The sequence below is a fragment of the Mobula birostris genome, chromosome 14 (assembly GCF_030028105.1).
Source record: "Mobula birostris isolate sMobBir1 chromosome 14, sMobBir1.hap1, whole genome shotgun sequence".
Taxonomy (NCBI): domain Eukaryota; kingdom Metazoa; phylum Chordata; class Chondrichthyes; order Myliobatiformes; family Myliobatidae; genus Mobula; species Mobula birostris.
This window is the reverse complement of record NC_092383.1, coordinates 11,467,279-11,489,408: the sequence shown is the minus strand read 5'-3', so window position 1 is coordinate 11,489,408 and position 22,130 is coordinate 11,467,279. Positions and strand designations below refer to the sequence as shown.

The window sequence follows — 22,130 nt, the reverse complement described above, 5'->3', positions numbered from 1 at the left end:
CTGGTGTTCAGACCAAACATCAGAACAGGGTGTGACCTGAGTGACTTTGACCACGGAACGATTGCTAGAGCCAGACAGAGTGGTTCGAGTATCAGAAATGGCTGATCTCCTGGGAATTTCACCCACAACCGTTTCTAGAGTTTACAGAGAATGGTGCAAAAAAAATACACAAAAAAAAATGTATCGAGCAGCAGTTCTGTAGACGAAAACACCTTGCCAATGAGGGAGGTCAGAGGAGAACGGGCAGACTGGTTCAAGCTGACAGGACGGTACCATTAACTCAAGTAACCACATGTTTCAACAGTGACGTTCAAAACAGCACCTCTGAACGCACAGCATGTTAAACCTTGATGTGGATAGGCTACAGCAGCAGAGAGCCATGAACATATGCTCAGTGGCATCGTTATTAGGTACAGGAGGTAACTCATAAAGTGGCCACTGAGTGTACACACAAAGATGAACCAAGCTTATAAATTCCATTGAACAGTAGCTTGCTCTAAGTGTTACCTTTGCACAAGTGAGTCTATAACATGAACTAGCCACAAGTAAGTGGGGAGATCCAGGTTATACTTGAACAGCAAGCTGATGTATATGTTGCAACTGGGAGAGAAGGGTTGATATTCCGTACTCAGCCAAGAAAATTCCGTGACATGCAAAGTGCTCCTCAGACAACAGCAAAGCATGATCTGTGGGAGATGGTCAGATACTTTCATATGCATGTGGGCATCAAAGACCTGCAGAAAGGAATAATAAAAACACTCCATTCTGGATCTCAACATTTTCAGTTTAAGATTTATGAAACAGATGATTAGGGAACAAAGACAGCAGATTTGGACGGTTAAACAGGATTTTAAAGACAAATCTTAATCATTGTTCACAGGATCGAGTTCTCTTTTCTGAGAGAGATGGTAAAATCTTGTACTTGAGCTAACATTAGAAGAATGGGGAGGGGGAAAATATCAAATTGAAACCTATCTAATATTGAAAGGCCTAGGTAAGAGTGGGCGTGGAGAGAATGTTTCCTATAGAGGAGGAGTCTAGGACCGGGGCACACCCTCAGAATAAAGGAACATCCCTTTAGAATAGAGATGTAGAAGGATTTCTTTAGCCAGAGGGCAGTGAATCTGTGGAATTCATTGTGAAGCCCAAGCCACTGGGCATATTTAAAGTGGAAGTTGAAAGGTTCTTGATTAGTAAAGGCATCAAAGGCTATGGGGAGAAGGCAAGAGAATGGGGTTGAGAGGTACAATAAATCAGCCACGATGGAATGGCAGTATGAACTCAATGGCTGATTGGCCTAATTCAATTCTTATGTCTTATGATCCTTAAGTTTTAAATGTTCTTCAATATGCTTCCATATCCTGTGTTTGCACTGTAATATCACAGCTGCAGTGACCAGCACTTCATCACTGTATTACATTACTATATAATACCAGCAAATATCCAGGTTCAGAAGGCTAAAAACAGTACTCAATTAGTTACTTCACATTTGAAATGATTGTAGCACCAAAATTACAAAAATGATCGTACATCAGCATGTCACAGGAAAGCAGCATCCATCATAAAGGACCCTCCACCATCCAGACTATGCTCTCTTCTCGCTGCTACCATCAGGGAGGTGGTACAGGAGCCCTAGGTCCCACACCAGCAAGTTCCGGTACAGTTATTACCCCTCAACCATCAGGCTCCTGAACCAGAGTGAGTAACTTCACTCACCCCAACACTGAACTTATTCCACAACCTATGGAGTCATTTTCAAGGACTTTACAACTCATGCTCTCAACATAAAGTTTTTCTTTTTATACTTGCACAATTTGCTGTATTTTGCGTATTGATTTTTAGTCTTTGAGCTTTCATTCATTCTATTGGGTTTCTTTATATTTACAGAGAATACCCACAAGAAAATTAATCTCAGGGTAGTATATGGTGACATGTATGCACATTGATAATAAATTTACTTTGAACTTTGTAATTTCTGAAAAAGACAAGGAAAACAAAAACAATGATTGCTTGAAGAAAGATTATGAAATGTTGCACAGTACCAAGAATATAAAGAAATGATTATTAACTGCACAGATACGATGTCTTAAATTTCTAATACTTGACAAGTGGGAGAAATGCATCATCAAGTATTTTCTACGCAGCAACCTCCAAAGTTTTTGGCCCAAGTCATCTTTTGCTTCTCAGCAAAAGGATGTTGCAAACTCATGTCTAGGCCACAAGATGGAGCATTTTGAAGTCTCAGAGAAAAACAAATGCTTGCTCAATCAAGTCAATGTCAAAGGCCTCAGCTGATCAAGCATCAACTTTATGTGCCTTACACATTTAGATATATTAGCGATTTACTGTGGTGTGTTGGCGCAACATGCAATAAAAACCAACATTCAACAACTATAAAGAATCATAAAAAAATAATTTAGTGATTAAAGTACAGATATGGAATAAAATGTGCATAATTACACGTACATAATAAGCACTGCCAAGAGTACCCCTGGGGAAATATGTGCAAGTCTTCCTCAGGAAAAGATGATTCATTTGTAAGTTAACAGCTCTTCAAAGCAGTTTTGCAAAAACAGATTTTCCCTTCCTTTTTCCTCTAGTCCAAGTGTAGCGGTTAGCATGAGGCTATTAATCTTGGGGCGTCAGCGTTCAGAGTTCAATCCCTATATCCTCTATAAGTTTGTACCTCCTCCCAGTGGAGTGTACGGGATTTCCTCCAGTGCATCAGTTTCCTCCCACGGTCCAAAGATGTACTGGACAGGTTAATTGGTCATTGCAAATTGTCTCGTGATTGGGTTAATGTTTAATTGGGGGTTGTCAGGGGCCGCTGGGCAGCATAGCCCAAAGGGCCGGAAGGGCTTATTCCACGCTGTATCTCTAAGTAAATAAAATTCCGTGAAGCTTAGCTTAAGCAAACAATAGATGACAATAGGTTCCTGAAGTCCTGCTAAACATAAATTATCTTTCAGCAATCTCTATATTCAAGTATCACATTTACACTAGACTGTCTTATAGTTTCACTTGTTCATAGAAAGATATACACATGAACTGAAGACTTTAGCTCAGTAGTATCAGATATAAAAGTTCAATCATTCTTTGACCTAACTATACAGGTGTCCCCCGCTTTTCAAACGTTCGCTTTACGAAACCTCACTGTTACGAAAGACCTACATTAGTACCCTGTTTTCACTTTCAGAAGGTGTTTTCACTGTTACGAAGAAAGGCAGTGCGCGCCCCGAGCAGCCGCTCTCCCCCGGATTCGGAACGACATTGCTTAAACACGTTGCATTGAGCAACCGTTAGCAAGATGAGTTCTAAGGTGTCGGAAAAGCCTGAAAGAGCTCGTAAGGGTGTTACACTTAGTGTAAAACTAGACATAATTAAGCGTTTCGATCGTGGTGAACAAAGCAAGGACAAAGTGAGTTTGGCTTGTGGAAGCTGACAAAGATGATGTTGAGGAGGTTTTGGCATCCCATGACCAAGAACTGATAGATGAAGAGCTGATGCAATTAGAAGAGGAAAGGATAACAATTGAAACCGAATGCAGTAGCGAAAGTGAAGTCGTCCAGGAACTGAACATGAAGCAACTGCGTGAGATTTTCGCTGCAATGATAAAGTACGACTTTAAGCTGGAAAGGGTACGTAGGTTTAGGAGATATTTGCAGGATGTTTTGAGTCCTTACAAAGTAGAAAAATGCGCGAGGCTCAGCAGTCAAGCAAGCCTTCCACATCAGCCACAGCAGACGACGAACCTCGACCTTCGACATCGAGGCAGGCAGTCATAGGAGAAGATGAGCTGCCTGCCCTGATTGACGATGAGATGACACCCCCGTGTCCCACCACCCCAACCGCCGGGCCCCGGACAGATACTGCACCGATTCACGGAGAATGGAGCAGTAGCCGGGAGGCACACAGCACATCTTTAAAAAAAAAGCCGAAATAAACATGCTAATTAATTAGGTGCCGCCTAGCACGTAATTGTCGGCCCAGATCAGTGCCGATGCAATCGGCAGTCGCCTCTGATCTGCGCTGACATATACGTGCCGGGCAACACCTAATTAATTAGCATGTTTATTTCAGCTTTTTTCTTAAAGGTGTGCTGTGTGCCTCCTGGCTACCCCTGCGTGCTTCGCGGCAGTGGATCGGGTCGGTGGCCCGGAAGGTGGGGGCCACTGCACTACCCCAACCTGCAATGACTCAGTCTAACACACCATCATCAGTGTGCTCGATGTCTTCCCAATTCCCGTAAGTGAAACTACACTGTACATACATTATTTCTACTTTATATAGGCTGTGTATTTTTACATGTTATTTGGTAGGTTTGGCAGCTTCATAGTTTAAAGGTTACTGGAGAGCGCGTTTATGCCAACAGCGCTTGCGTGAGATTTTCACTACGGAGATCTGTGCAGGCAATCGTTGTAGAGAAGTATTTCTACTTTATATAGGCTGTGTATTTATCATATCATTCCTGCTTTTACTATATGTTACTGTTATTTTAGGTTTTATGTGTTATTTGGCATGATTTGGTAGGTTATTTTTGGGTCTGCGAACACTTACAAAATTTTCCCATATAAATAAATGGTAATTGTTTCTTCGCTTTACAACATTTCGGCTTACAAACTGTTTCATAGGATGCCCTACCTTCGGATGGCGGGGGAAACCTGTACACAACTTGGACAATTAGCAGACACAATTAAACTATATTTGGCGCAGAATTTCTCCAATAATCTCGTTAGATGAGACATTATAGAGTTCACTATAAATCACAAGGAAAATGAAGAACTGAAGAAAAAATACAAACATTTTTACCTCCACTCGTGCTCCAGGACGTAAACCACGACCATAATTTACTAACTGCTGGTAGGCCACACAAAGGCCAAATTTGCCATCCAGTTCATATAGGCCTGCTCTAAAATTTAGTACCTTACTTATCACACCCTGAAATTTAAAAACATAATTAAATTTCTCATGGCAACTCAGCATACAAGTACTTGTGCATATGACAATAAACTCGACTTCGACTTAATCAATCAATCAAAGATCGTTTACGACAATCTTTCAAATAATGTATAGCTTCAACAGCCCACCAGGCATGAATCTAAAGAGACACTTCACTGGTTTACACATGCAATCTACAGTAGCAAAAGCTGAAAGTTTAATCACACAAAGAATCAGGTAAAGCTAGACACATACTCATAGGAAGGGATTGGTTATTATGGCGAGCAGTCCCTCTCTGCCACTGTGCAACTTTCAGAGAACCAATTTCATAACAACAAACGAGCACTGGGAGGCCATCAGCTAAATATCTGTAGGGTTTATTGCAAACAAAAATTTGCAACCAAAAAAAAAATCATATTCTCTTTCACTGGAGTTTAGAAGTATTGGGGGGGGGGGGGGTCCTCATTGAAATGTATGAATATTGAAAGACCTAGGTAGAGTGGATGCAGAGGGGTGTCTCCAGTTGTGGGGGGGGGGGAATCGGGGAGTCATGGATCAGAGGGCACAGACTCAGAATAGAAGTCCATTCAGAACAGAGATGAGGAGGAATTTTTTCAGCCAGAGGAAGGTGAATCTGTGGAATTTATTACCATGGATGGCTGTGAAGGCCAAATCATTAGGTATATTTAAAGTGAGGTTGATAGGTTCTTGATTAGTAATGGCATCAAAGGTTACAGGGAGGTTTCCTAGTTTTGTAGCTGACTGTAACGAGACAAATAAATGTATTTTGAACTTTGATTGAAGAATGCTTTGTGGACTTGATGTATCTGACGAATAGGGTATATAACAGCTAAGTAACCTTCAGTAGAGTCAATCTGGACTTCTGTCCAGTAACAAATGAATTGGCGAAGTCTGGGTAGCCTCCAACCTGATGGCATGAACATCGACTTCTCTAACTTCCGCTAAGGCCCCACCTCCCCCTCGTACCCCATCTGTTACTCATTTTTATGCACACATTCTTTCTCTCACTCTCCTTTTTTTCCCTCTGTCCCTCTGAATATACCTCTTGCCCATCCTCTGGGTCCCCCCCCCCTTGTCTTTCTTCCCGGACCTCCTGTCCCATGATCCTCTCGTATCCCCTTTTGCCTATCACCTGTCCAGCTCTTGGCTCTATCCCTCCCCCTCCTGTCTTCTCCTATCATTTTGGATCTCCCCCTCCCCCTCCAACTTTCAAATCCCTTACTCACTCTTCCTTCAGTTAGTCCTGACGAAGGGTCTCGGCCTGAAACGTCGACTGCACCTCTTCCTACAGATGCTGCTTGGCCTGCTGCGTTCACCAGCAACTTTGATGTGTGTAGCTAGAAAACACTGATTTTGGTTCAGCACTTCTTGAATTAGATAGAGAATCTGATTGGATTCTCACTTTGGAGAGTAACGTAATAACCTCTGCCGTGAAGTTCTCAAACAACACTACCAGATCCAGGCAACAACTGTCCCACTATGATATGGCCTGCCCAAATTTACTTTAAACTTAAAACAGAGGGTCTTTCTTCAAAGTCAAGCTGTACAAGGGATCATGAGGAAGATAACTCCAAAATGATCCAAAGACTCACCTTCTGACCCCTGTATAATTTGACATTACCTCCAAACACAGAATACTCACACGATAAGAAATTATTTTAGATTCTTTGTTCTTGTAAACATCTTCAATTGTGCTTTGATTTGACCAGTCCAATGACACTCTATTCTGAAAAGATTCTTTATATGGCATCCGATTTGTATCTGAAGCTTGCATAAACTCTGCCAGTGTCTGTTCTCTCACTAGTCCCTCAGCATAAATATAGAAGTCAGACGATGACGACACTACAAACACTTTATAATCAGTACCCTGGAGGCCAGAAACGAAGACCTTTGTAATAATGTATTTCTTTGAAACCTCAAGGCAATGGTGCCACATTAGTTTGGCAGGAACCTAAAAGGAGAAAAATTGGCAAATTCAGGTTGAAAACATCCACTTCCCATTCAATTAGAATTTACAACATACAAAATAATTTCCTTCCCTTTTATATCAAAACTACAAGTAATTGATTTGACAAAAATGACAATCACTACTGCTTCAATGGTATGATGAGAACACGTATGATCTGCACTGTATTCTAGATCATAAGATATAGGAGCAGAATTAGGCCATTCAGCCCATTGTTCTGCTCCACCATTCGATTGTGGCTGATTTATTTTCCATCTCAACCCCATTCTCCTACCTTCTCCCCATAACGTTTGACACCTTTAATAATCAAGAAACTATCAACCTATGCTTTAAATATACCCAATAACTTGGCCTCCACAGCCATCTATGGCAATGAATTTCACAGATTCACCACCCTCTGACTAAAGAAATTCCTCATCTTCTCTAAAGTGGCAACCTTCTATTCCGAGATTCTTTCTACCTGAAAAAAAAATTACATTACATTGACAATGCCCAATTACGTTTGGCATAAAATTCTACTTCAGCCCATCACCCTTACTGGTAAAGACAACAGACATCTGCAGAGTATTTTGTGTTTAGAGCTCACCAGGGTCCTCTATCCTGGACCATTTTTTCATCTGGATGATAGAGGGCTAATCACCCCTGTGGCGTCCAAGAACTTGCAGCTTTAACCACATGACTTCTAGACAAAGATCATTCCTCTCCTGAAGATGAGGTGTTGGAGCTTCTCTTGCCTTTTCTGTAGCACTGGGTTTTTACGAAATGGGATTGCTAGCCTCATCCCAACCCCCCTCCTTTCACAGCCGGGTTTGGGACCATTCATAACATAATTAGAAACTTCTTGCACCTAATTTCACTCTTAAACTGCATGAACTCTTATTTTAGACAGGAAAAATGCATATTTTCCTATGCATACTCATTTTGGTCTATTTGAAAGCTAACGACTGTAAAGTAAGCAAATAATACCAGCACCAGGTGGTATTATCAGACACCTTATCAATGTTAAAGAATAGCACTAGAAAAAAACCACAGGCTCAGAGATCAGGTTTAAACAGAATGAAAAATATCCAATTAACACCACCAACAGTAAAGGACTTCTCAGATGGACTCAGTAATTACTTACTTTCACGGAAGACATTCTTAAACTACCGCAGGCAGATGAGTACAAATCATAAGTGTGCAATTAGTTGCTGAGGTGTGAAATGGACAGAATTTGATCATCTAAGTCTAGACTATTACAGGCAACTTGTTATACTCCATTTGTAGTAAGGCTAAAAATAATTTAGTTATCGTAGCTCATTCCACTAAAGTGTTACAATTGGATTGCAAAAAAACTATTGAATGCAATTTCCACACCATGCATTTTAAGGGCTTTAACTTGTTTACCCAGAATGAAATGATATTCTCATTAAGAATTTCATACAAGCATAGAATTGGAATATCAGATTGGTACTTGAACTAAGCTACTTCTATTATTATTATCACTGCAGGCTACAAATCAAGTGGAATGAAAGAATCTGAAATATATGCGTTCTTAATAGTGGTACATCTTTTTTTGCTTAGGACCAGCACGTTGATCTGTTTCTTCCACCCAGTCTACAAGGACACAAGATACAATTGCTGCTTTCAGCACTGGTGGACGTGCATTTATTCATTTTAATAAGTTTATGTTTTACATTACTTCAGTAATTTCTTACAGTTTACCTAATGTACTTATTATTCTCTTATCAGGAGGTCAGTTTGCCACTGAGAAAAGCAGCAGCAGACAATCAGTGTTATAAGCCAATATTCTGCCATTCATTGCGTCATTCAGCATGGAAACAGGCCCTTTACCCCAACTCATTTATGCTGACTGTGTTGCCCAGTGAGCTAATCCCATCCGCCTGCACTTGGCCCAAAAACTCCACTGTCCATGTACATATCTAAATGTCATTTAAGTGTTGCTAATGTGCTCACATTAACCACTAACTCTAGCAACTCATTCCAAGTACGCACCACCCTTTGCACGAAGGAGCTAATTGTCCCTTTTAAATCTCTCATCTCTGATTTTAAACCTATACCACTTGTTTATAGTGCTCCATCACTGGGAAAAAGTCCATATGCTTTCCCCCTGTCTATGTCCCTCGCAATCTTATACACTTCCTTCAGGTCATCTCTCAATCTCAAAGTCCTAGTCTATGCAACCTCTCCTTGTTGCCTGGACTTGGGAGGGGGCCTGAGTTACATGTGGTAAACCTTTCCTGCGCTCTTTCTAGCTTAGAACCACCTTTTCCATAACAGGGTAACCAAAACAGTTAACAGTACTCCGAATAGAGCCCAACCAATGTCTTATAAAACTGTAACAGAACTTCAACTCCTATACTCAGTGCCGCAACTAATGAAGGCCAACTTGCCTTTCTCACTATTTAACTTCTATAGATGTGTGCTGGAAGATGTGCTTACTGACTGCATTATGGCCTGGTATGGGAATACCAACGCCTTTGAGTGGAAAATCCTACAAAAGACAGTGGATTTGGCCTAGTACATCATGGGTAAAAATCTCCCAGCCAGTGAGCACATCTACATGAAACGTTGAGGGGAAAAGTAATTCAGCTATGATGGAATGGTTGAGCGGACTCGATGGGCTGAATGGCCTAACTCTGCTCATGTCTTATGGTCCATCTCCAAAAACAATTTGATGATACAAGTATAAAATGAGATCAGCTTGGCCATTTCTTCAAAAACCAACTATTCTGAAAATTTATGATTAAAACAAATCACTGTATATACTTACAATTATTTTACAGTATATAATACTCATTGGACACAAGCCTAGTTGAAAACTGTATTTAACTTGATTAAAACATTAAAAGAAACACACCTGAATGACAACTGGAAGACAAGTATCAGTTGTAAATGAGCTGAGAAAGAAGAAGAAGAAGGTTTTTCCTCGGATGCTCAAAACTGAGCTGAGGCGGCAAAGTTCTCCAGCTATGTTCAGTTTCACTCTTTGGCAAGGAAATCTTGACAAAGACAAAGACAATACAATTAATGTCACTTCTTATTTATAACAAGTGACCAATCAATATCATTCCAAGTAAAGCTGGCCATCTGACTTTAGTGACTCTATCAGTGATGATATTGAACACCACACACTACACTCAGTGGCCACTTTATTAGGTACACCTGCTCAATAATGCAAATATCTAATCAGCTGATCACTTAGCAGAAACTCAATGCAAAAAAGCATGCAAACATGGTCGAGAGATTCAGTTGTTGTTCAGACCAAACATCAGAATGGGGGAGAAATGTGATCTAAGTGACTTTGACCGTGGAATGATTGTTGGTGTCAGACAGGGTAGTTTGAGTATCTCAGAAACTGATTTCCTGGGATTTCATACATCACATTACATATGGTATTACATTACTTATGGTTACTTGGGAAATTGCAACAATAATTATTGATAGTAACAGAAACCAGGCCATATAATTTCAAAGGTAACAGTCCCTTCAAATTCCTCAAATGCCAATACACTTCTGATGGTGAAATCGCATTGAAAGAGTTAGAGTAGGATTAGTGTGCTAATATAGGTCCTTTATGGTTAGCATGGACTTGATGGGCCCAAAAGCCTGCTTATCTGCTGAATCTCTCTATAATGTACCGGAGATTTTCCCTCTACCACCCTTTCAAGCAATGAGCTCTATGCCTACTTTTTGTTTCAGTAACAAGTTTTTTTTTTAAATTGCACAGCGGGCTTTTTGAATTCCTAAACTGCTTTCAAGCTTTTCATCTGCTTCAGAGCAGAATTTAAGAACATAAGAAATGGAAGCAGAAGTAGGCTATCTGGCCCATCAAGCCTGCTTTGCCATGCAATAAGATCATGGCTGATCTGACCATGGAGTCATCTCCACCTACCTGCCTTTTCCCCATAACACTTAATTCCCCTACTATGCAAAAATCTATCCAACCTTGTCTTAAATATATTCACTGAGGTAGCCTCCACTGCTTCACTGGGCAGAGAATTCCACAGATTCACCATTCTTTGGGAAAAGCAGTTCATCTCCATCCTAAATTTACTCCCCAAAATCTTGAGGCTATGTCCCCTAGTTCTAGTCTCAAGTGGAAACAACTTTCCTGCCTCTGTCTATCCCTTTCATAACTTTATAAGGTCTCCTCTCATTCTCCTGAATTCCAGCGAGTACAGTCCCAGGCGACTCAATCTCTCCTCATAGTCTAACCCCTCATCGCCGGAATCAACCTGGTGAACCTCATCATCTCCTTTATTTTATATAATTGGCTGCCTTTCCTCAGAAAATAAAACTGGACCATTTTTAAATACTGGGCAAAGAGAAATTTTTAAGATGTGGAATCTGTCTGTTAGAAAACTCTCAACCACAACATATTGAATGAATTCATTTCTATTTCTCAGAAGTCATCCAGAGATAGAAATACAGGAGTGTCAATTAAACACCAAAGATTTGTTTGTATGGATTAACTGTAAAACTCAATTTGTTCAATTAAGCTTTTTTAATTTTGCCAAGGCTGTGGGACTAAGTGTATGATAAGTAGTTATTCAGAGATCCGCTGTCAGGTTAAGCTCATCACCTGTAGCTCTTAAATTTACAGTTGAGGTAAGCTGGAATGGATGGATTTCAAAACACTATCCAACTTCTAAAAAGGAGGAAATTGTGGGGTTTCTTTTAAATTAAATTTAAAGTCATGAATATTTACCACTGCTCTGTACAGATAGGATCAGTTAGAATAAACTATCAACAAGTTGTTCTGATTGCTTCAAATTAAAAAGGGGAATGTGTCACTATTGATTTTTGTTTTAAATACACCAGGTAGTCTTTTGAAAACAACAACATGAGCTTAAACAACTGAATCGACAATCAGTTTTTGCAATCAAGATGCATTGAAGTATAATTGCTAGAAAAATCAGCAATACAATCTATAGTTTAACTCTTAAAATGTCTGAAGCATCTCAGAGAGACAGGAACCATCACAATGAAACATCTTAGCATCTTTCTTCAAGCAGATCTTACTCTTTGTCCAGGAGATGTATAGCTGAGTCAGGCAGCAATACAGTTAGGGCTTTTGGTCCCACAAAGTTGCCAACCGACTGCTTTGGAAGCACAAGGGAGGGCACTTCAATTACTTCCAGATAGCCAGCTTCAACCCCTTTGGGTCTTGAACCTCCACCGCTCACAGGAATATAACTCCAGCTTGAAAGGAGGACCAAATGATCCAACCATTGCGGATCCAAATTGAGAATCTTGTCAAAAATTGCACCAGGAAAGAAACAGTAAATATAAATATACAAGATACAAAGTTTTATATTAAATGTGTACAACAAAAAACTCAGTGGCATGAAGTGACTCTCTCACTCTTATCTGCACGTTCATTGCAAACAACGGCTTACATTGAGAGAATCGATCAGCTTCACAGATGGTTGTATCATGCATCTAATAGAAAAAGTTACGTACAACTCCAACTCCTGATCAAATTAAAAATACAATTTGCTTGAATAATTAACTTATATTAGGAGATGGGCAAGGGTTCTATTGCTAGATTTTTTTTCCCACCTAAACTCAATTACAGAGCTAGACAAGGATCTGACTTTGTTAATATATTTCAAATTTCAAAGTAATTTTTTTAATTGAAGTACATATACATTACCATATACAATCCTAAGATTCATTTTCTTGCAGGAATACTCAATAAATTCAATATCCATAATAGAATCAATGGAAGACTGTACCAACAGGCCACACAGTGTGCAAAAGACTGTGCAAATACAAAAAGAAAGAAATAGTAATAAATAAATTATCAATAAATATTGAAAACATGAAATGAAGAATCCTTGAAAGTGAGTCTATAGATTGTGGGAACATTTCAGTGATGAGGCAAGTGAAGTTGAGTGAAGTTATCCCCTTTGGTTCAAGAGCATGATGGTTCAGAGTAATAACTGTTCCTGAATCTGGTGATGCGAGTCCTGAGGCTCCTGTACCTCCTGCACCTTCTACGATGGCAGTGGTGAGAAGACAGCGTGACTTGGGTGGTGGGGATCCCTGATGATAGATGCTGCTTTCCTGTGACAATGCTCCGTGTAGATGTGCTCAATGGCGTGGAGGGCTTTATCTGTGTTGGTCTGGGCCATATCCACTATTTTTTGCAGGATTTTCCATACAAAGGCATTGATTTTTCCATACCAGGCTGTGATGCAGCAATTCAATATTCTCTCATCCACACATCTACAAAAGTTTGTCAAAGTTTTAAGTGTCATGCTGAATCTTCGCAACCTCCAAAGAAGTGTGGCATAGACAAGCCTTCTTCTTAATTACACTGTGTATATTTAATATATTAATCTATATTTAGTATATTAAAATATACTTGGCCAATCCCCAAAGTATTTAATAGTTTGATGAAGTACTTTGTCATTTTGCAAGCACTATGAGCCAAATTAATGCTTAAAAAAGTCATTGCTCTCATTCCTGGTACTTTTTTGTCAAAGAAAAAATGGTATTTCAATTCTTTTCCATCTCCTGAACCCAAGTCAACCATTCACACAAATTAAATAGTTGTTTTTAACCAGGAAGTAGACTTCCATTTAACTATTTCTTTAGCTCCCAACCTGTAAACATGAAGCTTTCCAATTCCAATTAAAATTCATAAACTAAAACTAATTAAGAACATTTGATTTTTGCTAATTTTTGTGAAATGGCATCCTGCAGCCACCACTAGTCCAAACACAACTGAAATATGATCATGTTTCTGACAACAATTAAGTTTTAAATGCAAACACAAGCAGGAACAATACAACACAGTATTGTATTGGGCACCAGTGAAATGCCTGGGATGGCATCCTGAACAACAGCATATTTCAAGTTATTGTAATTACCACAAGGAGCAGTTTGGAATGTAAAATATTACACGAGTTCAAGTTAGGTTTTAAATTTTATATCTGAGCAGATCACTTCCTGCTAATATGTGGGAAAAAAAGTATCCCAATGTTCGATTAAGTTGTTCATTTCATCACTTATTCATAGTTTAAAATGAATGCCAGTGTCTGACAAGAGAATTGTACAATTATCACCTGACTGTGACTATCTGAGGACATGTCCAGATGGATTGTCAGAGATGGATTCTGCAGTGTAGTAAAATCAAGGGAGATTTGATAAGGGTACTATCAAAATTACGCATAGTAAATGCAAATAGGCATTGGGTGAGACTAGAACTAGAGGTCATGGGTTAAGGGTCAAGTTGAAATGTTTAGGAAGACGTAAGGGGGAACTTCTTCACTCAGAGGGCAGTGAGAGTGTGGACTGAGCTGCCAGTAGTTGTCGTGGATGTGGATTCAATTTCAACATTCAAGAGAAATTTTGATAAGTACATAGGTGGAGGCGTATCGAGGGCTAAGGTCCAGGCAGAATAACAGTTCAGCATGGATTACATGGGCCAAGACACCTGTTTCTGTGCTGTAGTGTTCTACAAATCTATGATTCTAATGCATCATAATAAAGAAATTAGGTATTTTAGTTAAGAACAGTTGCTAAAAAAAATTAATGGTACTATCAATTTATCCATAAGAATTCTTTCAACTTGACTAAATTTCCCACTCTTAAAATCAAGCAATATTGTTATTTTCCACCATCCACTATCCCATAAACTTGATAGACACCAAAACTAATTGCCTCAAAACCAGTCAAATAGGTTTTGATATTTATTTACCTCACAAGGAATGAATCCATTCTTGCTTTGCAAGTACAGGTTTCCATCACTCCACCGCTCTATGCTCTGTGAAGTACCTTGGGTAACACCAACCTTGTCTGTCAGCACACCACACAGCAGGAAGTTTGTGCGACTGAGAGCCGCGTGACCAACTAGAAAGTTTTCTTTGTCCAGAGTCCACTCCTCATACTGACAGGCGCTCCATGTTAAGTGACTGCAACACAGGCTTTTTTGCTGTGATTGTAGCTCAGAGAGAGATATAAATCTGCAACATAATCAAATTCGGTTATCAGGCAAGTAAATGAAGCCAATCTGCAATTAGTCTTTGTCAGTCTTTATTTGTAGTATCTCATAAATTCCATTTTTCTTAATTTTTCCATAAATGCCTGAAAGAGAATGAATCTCAAAGTAGCATATGGTAACATATATAGGCATCCGTTAGTCTCATAAGACCATGGATTTGTGCCTTGGAAGGTTTCCAGGGCGCAGGCCTGGGCAAGGATGTATGGAGGACCAGCAGTTGCCCATGCTGCAAGTCTCCCCACTCCACACCACTGATGTTATCCAAGGGAAGGGCATTAGGACCCATACAGCTTGGCACCAGTGTCGTCGCAGAGCAATGTGTGATTAAGTTCCTTGCTCAAGGACACAACACACGTTGCCTTGGCTGGGGCTCGAACCAGCGACCTTCAAATCACTAGACGATCGCCTTAACCACTTGGCCACGCGCTAACATATACGTACTTTGATGATAAATATACTTTGACCAATGTAACAGCTGACAGTCAACCAGTCAATAGTTAATGATTGAAGCCTTGACCTCCCCACCTCCTTCTTCCTGTTTTAATGACTGATCAATAGCTTCTTTCCACCTTAGTGGCACCTACGTAAGCGGATTTGAAACCTACCTACACTACTTGTAGTGTGGTGATCTGTTTCAATGACAACCGTTCAATTGCACTTACATGAACCCTAATGAAGTGCTTCAAGAGACTGATTACGGTGTGAATCAACTCCTGCCTCGCAGGTGACCTGGATCAGCTCCAGTTTGCCTACAGCCACATCAGGTCAACAGCCAAAGTGATTTCTCTGTCTCTTCCTTCTGCTATGGACCATCTAGACAATATAAACTTGAAGTATGGACCCCGTGGTAGTGTCATAGTTGGCATGACACTTCTACACTTCTTGAGCAGTTGGAGTAAGAGATCTCTGTACGTCCTCCACATGGAATGCATGGGTTTTCCCTGGACACCTGGTTTCCTCCCACAGTCCAGAGAAGTGCCGGATAGGTTAATTGATCACTGTAAATTGTCCCGTGATTGGGTCAGGGTTAGATTGGGGTCATTGGGGGTTGCTGGGCAGAGTGACTCAAATAGCCGGAAATAAATAATATTATGCATTAGGTTGCTGTTTATCAACCACAGTTCAGCGTTCAACACAATCATCCCATACAAGCTCATCAAGCTTCAAGACCCGAGCTTCTGTACCTCCTTCAAGAACCGGAAATTGCGAAAAGCTACACGTCGTCTAGAAAGTCTACCAAATTCAAAGCAAAATTCCATAATAACTGGCACTGATGCACAAAAACAAGCCCCAAGACTTTAATTCAAGCATCGCTTAATCAAAATTCAAAGTAACTTTTATTATCAAAGTACAGATATGTAAGCATACACAATCCTGAGATTCATTTTCTTGTGGGCATACTCAGTAAATCTATAGACTACTAAATATAACAGGATCAATGAAAATCAACCAGTGCAGAAGACAACAAATACAAAGCAAGGGGAAAAGTCAGATTAAGAAGTTGGGGGGAGGGGAGGAAGAAGTACAAGGCAGCAGGTGATAGGTGAAACTGGGGGCGGTGGGGGGGGGGGAGGGTGTTAAATAAAGAGCTGGGAAATTGATTTCTCATGCTCCTCCTCCTTCCCTTTCTTTGATGGTCTTCTGTCCTCTCTTATCAGATTCCCCCTTCTCCAGCAATCTCCAACAGGATCTCCCAACAAAGCACATCTTTCTCTCACCCTCATTTCCACAGAGATAGCCCCGCACGACTCCTTTGACCACTCATCCCTCCCCACCAATCTCCCTCCTGGTATTTATCCTTGCAAGCAGAACAAGTACCACACCTGCCCCTACACCTCCTCTCTCAGTACCATTCAGGGCCCAAAAAAGTCCTTCCAGGTGAGGCGACATTTCACCAAAGGGTCTGTTGGGGTCATCTACTGTATCTGGTGCTCCTGGTGTGGCCTTCTGTATAACAGTGAGACCCAACGTAGATTGGGAGACTGTTTCACTGAGCACCTTCGCTCTGTCCACCTCAAAAAACAGGATCACCTCATTTCAATTCCACTTCCCATTCCGACATATCACGGCAGTAGAGGAGGCTGACGAGGCCACACTCAGGGTGGAGGAGCCACACCTTATAGTCCCTCTGGGTAACCTCCAACCTGATGGCATGAACATCAATTTCTCGAACTTCTGGTAATTCCACCCCCACCTTCACCATCCCCCATTCCTGTTTCCCTCTCTCACCTCATCTCTTTTCCTGCCCTTCACCTCCCTCTGGTGCTCCTCCCCCTTCCCTTTCTTCCATGGTCTTCTGTCCTCTACTATCAGATGCCTCCTTCTCCAGCCCTTTATCTCTTTCACCAATCAACTTCCCAGCTCGTTACTTCATCCCCTCCCTCCGCCCGGTATCATCTGCCACCTTGTACTTCTTCCTTCCCTCCCCACTCCCCCAGCTTCTTATTGTGACTTCTCCCTTTCCTTTCCAGTCCTGATGAAGGGCCTCAGACCAAAACTATTTACTCTTTTTCAAGTTGCTGCCTGGCCCGCTGAATTCCTCCAGCTTTTTGTGTATTGTTATATAAATGTTCTAGGTTTAAAAAAATTGAATCATGACATTTAGAACATCTGTCTATATGAAACTACTATGCTAAACATGTGATTTGTGTGTACAATACCTGTAGTTTAAAAGAAGAATAAGTCCATCTTTTCCTTGTTGGCAGGAAGATTTACTGGAATCGAGACAAACTTTGCACAGGCATTTAAGAAGACAGCTACTCAGCTCCTTGCAAGTAATTCCAGGATGCACCAGTGGAAGGAGGTTCTCTTCTGTAAACCTGTACAAATCCTGGAGCCACTTAGCATTCTGAAAGGCAATCCAAAAAAAAAGACATCTTCAAATTATGATAAACTTCACGACTAAATATGTAGCACGGTATAACTCACAAGTATTAACTTAAACATTTTTTTTCAAAGCATTTAATTCCACCATTGATGCAGTCATTATTTCACCAAAAATGCCAAATGTGAATTGACAATTTACACAAGAACACACATACTTCAAGTTGCAGTCTCATTCACTATTCCCACTGCATCTTCATGAAGAATTTAATATTAAATTTCTGATACAGTCCTTAAGATCAGAATGGTGCAAGTTATTCTTAGTTACTTCAACACTGTAGATTTAGTAAAATTTAATCAGAGATATATCAAGATAGCTCTAAAATCATTGTATACGAAGGAAGTTGTACTTGGGAGTATTCGCATGAAATGAATTAACTAGTTTCGTTTGATACACGTTTACAGTCCTTCGACAAACGTTTGTTGAGTCTTTTTCAGAGGGCAGTTAGGCATCAATGGATTTGGTGGCGTTAACGTGTAATGTAGGGTGAGGACAGCAGATTTTGTTTCCCGGTGGACGTGTCAATCCGGATGTCGCAGGGTTATATAACCGTAACCATATAACAATTACAGCATGGAAACAGGCCATCTCTGCCCTTCTAGTCCGTGCCAAACGCTACTCTCACCTAGTCCCACCGACCTGCACTCAGCCCATAACCCTCCATTCCTTTCCTGTCCATATAAGAAACAGAATTTAAATTCTCTAGCTGTCATCTCAATAACCTGAACTACAGTCTTGGTAACTAAACCGAGACATTGACATAGATGCGCATCGGTATAACCCCCGGGCCAGTTACTAGTTAATAAAATGTGACTCACAACACTGTTCAGCTCCTCAAATTCTGCCACAAATTCTTCCATGCTACTTAATGCATCTTAAATGTGATTACACACACGTCATTATTTAATCTCAACTAACGCAACGCTGTAGACCTAGGCGGAAGGTTTAAAGATAGACTTTGAAAGCGCGGCAGACAGAGGCCACCGGAAACTCATCCATGCGCATGCGCGCTGCGGCGGCCGGCTCTAGCCAATCAGCGTTCACCGCTCTGGGATCGTCGATTGCCCAAGTGCGAAAGGGTTAGAAATTAAAAATGAATTGGAACCGCCAGCAGGTAGGGCGGTACCTTTCAAGCGAGAGAAAAGAAAATCGTGTAGGCTGAAGACACACCCTAAAAACTGAGAAAACTTTTGATCAATTAATCAGTTAGTTGATTTTAGGAAGTTATATCATTTATAGATAGCATAATTATTGATAGACTAACATAAGAACCAGTCTTTGGGAAATAAAAACTTGTACACACTTAATTGCCAACTGATTTTATGGCTAGTGAAACCAATCATGCTGGTCCCATCCCTTTGAAATTACATAGGGAAGACATAAGTAACTTTCAATTTCCTGGTCTCCTCAATTCTCTGGCTCTGACTATCTCATCTTCACCATGGATGTCTAGTCCCTATACACTTCTATCCCACGTCAAGAAGGCTTCAAAGCTGTCTGCTTCCTTCTTGACAAAATAACCAACCAATTTCCCTCCACCACCACCTTCCTACATCTTGCAGAACTGGTACTCACCCTGAACAATTTTTCCTTTGGCTCCGCCCACTTTCTCCAAACTCGCATGGGCCCCAGCCATGCCTGCCTCTTCATTGGCTACATAGAACGGTCCACGTTCAAAGCCTTCCCTGGTAATACTCCCCAACTCTTCCTCCGGTACACCGATGACTGCATTGGTTCTGTTTCATGCACCCATGCCAAGTTCATCAATTTTATCAACTTTGCCTCTAAATTCTACCCTGCCCTTAAGTTCATTTCATCCATCTCTGACAACTCCCTCCCCTTTCTCAATCTCCCTGTCTCCATCTCTGGAGACAAACTGTCAACTGACATCTTGTATAAACCTACCGATTTTCACAGTTATCTTCATTATACCTCTTCCCACCCTGTCTCCTGTAAAATGCTAGCATGAGAAAGTCTACCGATAGTAGAAGTCCAAAGCAACACACACAAAATGCTGGAGGAACTCAGTAAGTCAGGCAGCATCAATGGAAAAGAGTAACAGTTGATGCTCCGAGACCCTTCTTCAGTACTGTGCTATTTTACTGACCTCGCCCCCATCTCCTCCATTTCCCAAACATTCACCCATTCTCCCACCCTCTAACAGTGATAGAGTTCCCCTTACCTTTACCAACCCCTTCATTAGCTACTGCACCCAAAACATCATCCTCCACAACTTCCGCCATCTCCAAAGGGATCCCGCTGAAGACATGTTTACCATTATCCATTCATCTCAGAGACCCCCACCACCCAGGCCATGCTCTTTTCTCACTGCTGCCATCAGGTAGAAGGTACAGGTGCCTCAGGACTCGCACCACCAGGTTCAAGAACAGTTACTGCCCCTCAGCCATAAGGTTCTTGAAAAAAAGGGGATAACTGCACTCACTTGCCCATTGTTGAAATATTCCTACAACCAATGATCTCATTTTAAGGACTCTTTATCTCATTACCTCTTGTTATGTATTGCTATTTATTTATATTTGTATTTGCAGTTTTTTGTCTTCTATACTCTGGTTGATCTTTAATCGATTACTATTCTATAGATTTGCTGAGTATGCCCACAGGAAAATTAATCCCAGGTTTGTATACGGTGGCATATATGTACTTAAAAATTGACTTTGAACTTTGAAATTTGAACCTCCCCTCGCCCTCCGCTTTCTGCAGGGATCACTCCCTCCGTGATTCCCTCCTCCATTCCTCCCTCTCCACTAAGCTCCCTCCCAGCACTGATCCCTGCAAACAGTCCAAGTGCAACACCTGCCCATACACCTCATCCCTCACCACTATTCAGGACCCCAAACAGTCCTTCCAGGTGAGGTAACACTTCACCTCCAAATCCGCTGGGGCCGTCTATGGTGTCCGATGCTCCCGATGTGGCCTGCTCTATATTGGTGAGACCCGTCGTAAATTGTTTTGGATTTTCAACTTCTGCAGATTTTCTCGTGCTTGTATTCATACAGATGTTATGAGTTCCAGGCAGCTCTTCACATTAAACTGAGTTTTTAAAAGCAACCAAGGGCTGAAAGACTTCAGCATCTATGAGGACAAGGGTATGTTCAACACCCTGCATCAGAACTGTGGGTGCAGAGGAAAGTTATTCAGTACAAAGAGGCAAAATGTAATTGCTTTTGTGACTGAGGGAAGTTTTTCAGCCAAATGCAGGGCATGAGGGCAACAAATAGTAACATATGGTAATATCTAGATTTTGCCATAGCGTTTTTTTTACATTAAACAAAAGGACCTGCTTCCGAGGGAAGGTCCTTTCAGTCGAAAGAATGATCTCTCTCTCCCTCGCTCGCTCCACCCCCCTGTTCTCTCTCTCCCTCCCTCTCCTTCTCTCTCTCCCTCCCTCTCTCCCTCTCCCCCGATGCTGTGGGATTGGTGCCGGAGTACGGTTTAATCGACGCGGTTTGTGGATTGTGGATTCTAATTCATGTTTATGATGTGTTCTAGTTTCTAGGTCGCTCCTCTTGTGTTGCTAGTTTGGGCAATTTTCAATCAGAACGGCCTGGAGATATTGAATACTGAGCTGAACTGAAATATGCCTTTTGATTTTGCGTTTTATTTCCTGTGCCTTCGCTCATTTTCTGTTGTCATTTGCACGATTTGTGTTTTTTTTTAGCGAGTGGGGGCGATTAATGTTCTTTTTCTTTGAGTGGGTTTCATGGTTCTTCTTCGTTTCGTGGCTGTCTGTGGGGCACACGAATCTCAGACACTGCACACATACGTCGATAATAAAAGTATTTTGAAGCTTTGAAAAGGGAACAGTTGGGATCTTAGTTCAATGCCTTATACATGTAGAAGCAGCAGGCAATGAGGAACTAATGGTATATTTGCCCATGTTACGAAAGAATTTGAATATAACAATAAAGCTATCTTACTGCTATTAAAAGAGTATAAATCATCTCTACACACATGCTGATGGAGGGTCCAGGTCCGAAACATCGATTATTCATTTCATTCTATAGATGCTGCCCGACCTGCTGAGTTCCTCCAGCATTTTGTGGTGTGTTGCTCAAGTTTCCAGCATCTGCAGAATTTCTTGTATCTCTACAGCAATATTTTGTCCTCGATTTATACGTCCAGTTTTCATGTTAAAGTAGTTGCTTATTAAAATATAGGACATTTCGATATATCCTAAAATAAACGAAAACAAATGTTTAATTGAACCGATCTGTTTCGAGTGGGACGGGCATTTGCTTGACAGTTGAGGATCAGCCAATCACATAATGAAGAATCTTCTTCGGTGA

General features: G+C 40.9%; 1 protein-coding gene across 4 annotated transcripts in view; it reads right to left on the bottom strand.

Annotated features, from left to right (window-relative positions):
• ctc1 (CTS telomere maintenance complex component 1) overlaps positions 1-21,869 on the bottom strand; it is an 82,548-nt gene extending 60,679 nt beyond the window's left edge. The window contains exons 1-8 of one of the 4 annotated variants that reach the window (XM_072278094.1): positions 21,796-21,869; positions 17,600-17,787; positions 14,637-14,901; positions 11,951-12,180; positions 9,786-9,927; positions 6,602-6,910; positions 4,810-4,938; positions 508-734 (exon numbers count right to left, since the gene is read on the bottom strand). In XM_072278094.1, the coding sequence (XP_072134195.1) occupies positions 508-734; positions 4,810-4,938; positions 6,602-6,910; positions 9,786-9,927; positions 11,951-12,180; positions 14,637-14,901; positions 17,600-17,787; positions 21,796-21,825 (1,520 nt within the window). In that variant the 5' untranslated portion in view covers positions 21,826-21,869. Of the gene's footprint in view, positions 1-507; positions 735-4,809; positions 4,939-6,601; positions 6,911-9,785; positions 9,928-11,950; positions 12,181-12,584; positions 12,686-14,636; positions 14,902-17,599; positions 17,788-18,641; positions 18,809-21,795 lie in introns of those variants that run through there. The other 3 variants (XM_072278093.1, XM_072278095.1, XM_072278096.1) reach the window with 3 other exon arrangements.
• Positions 21,870-22,130: the final 261 nt, after the last annotated feature.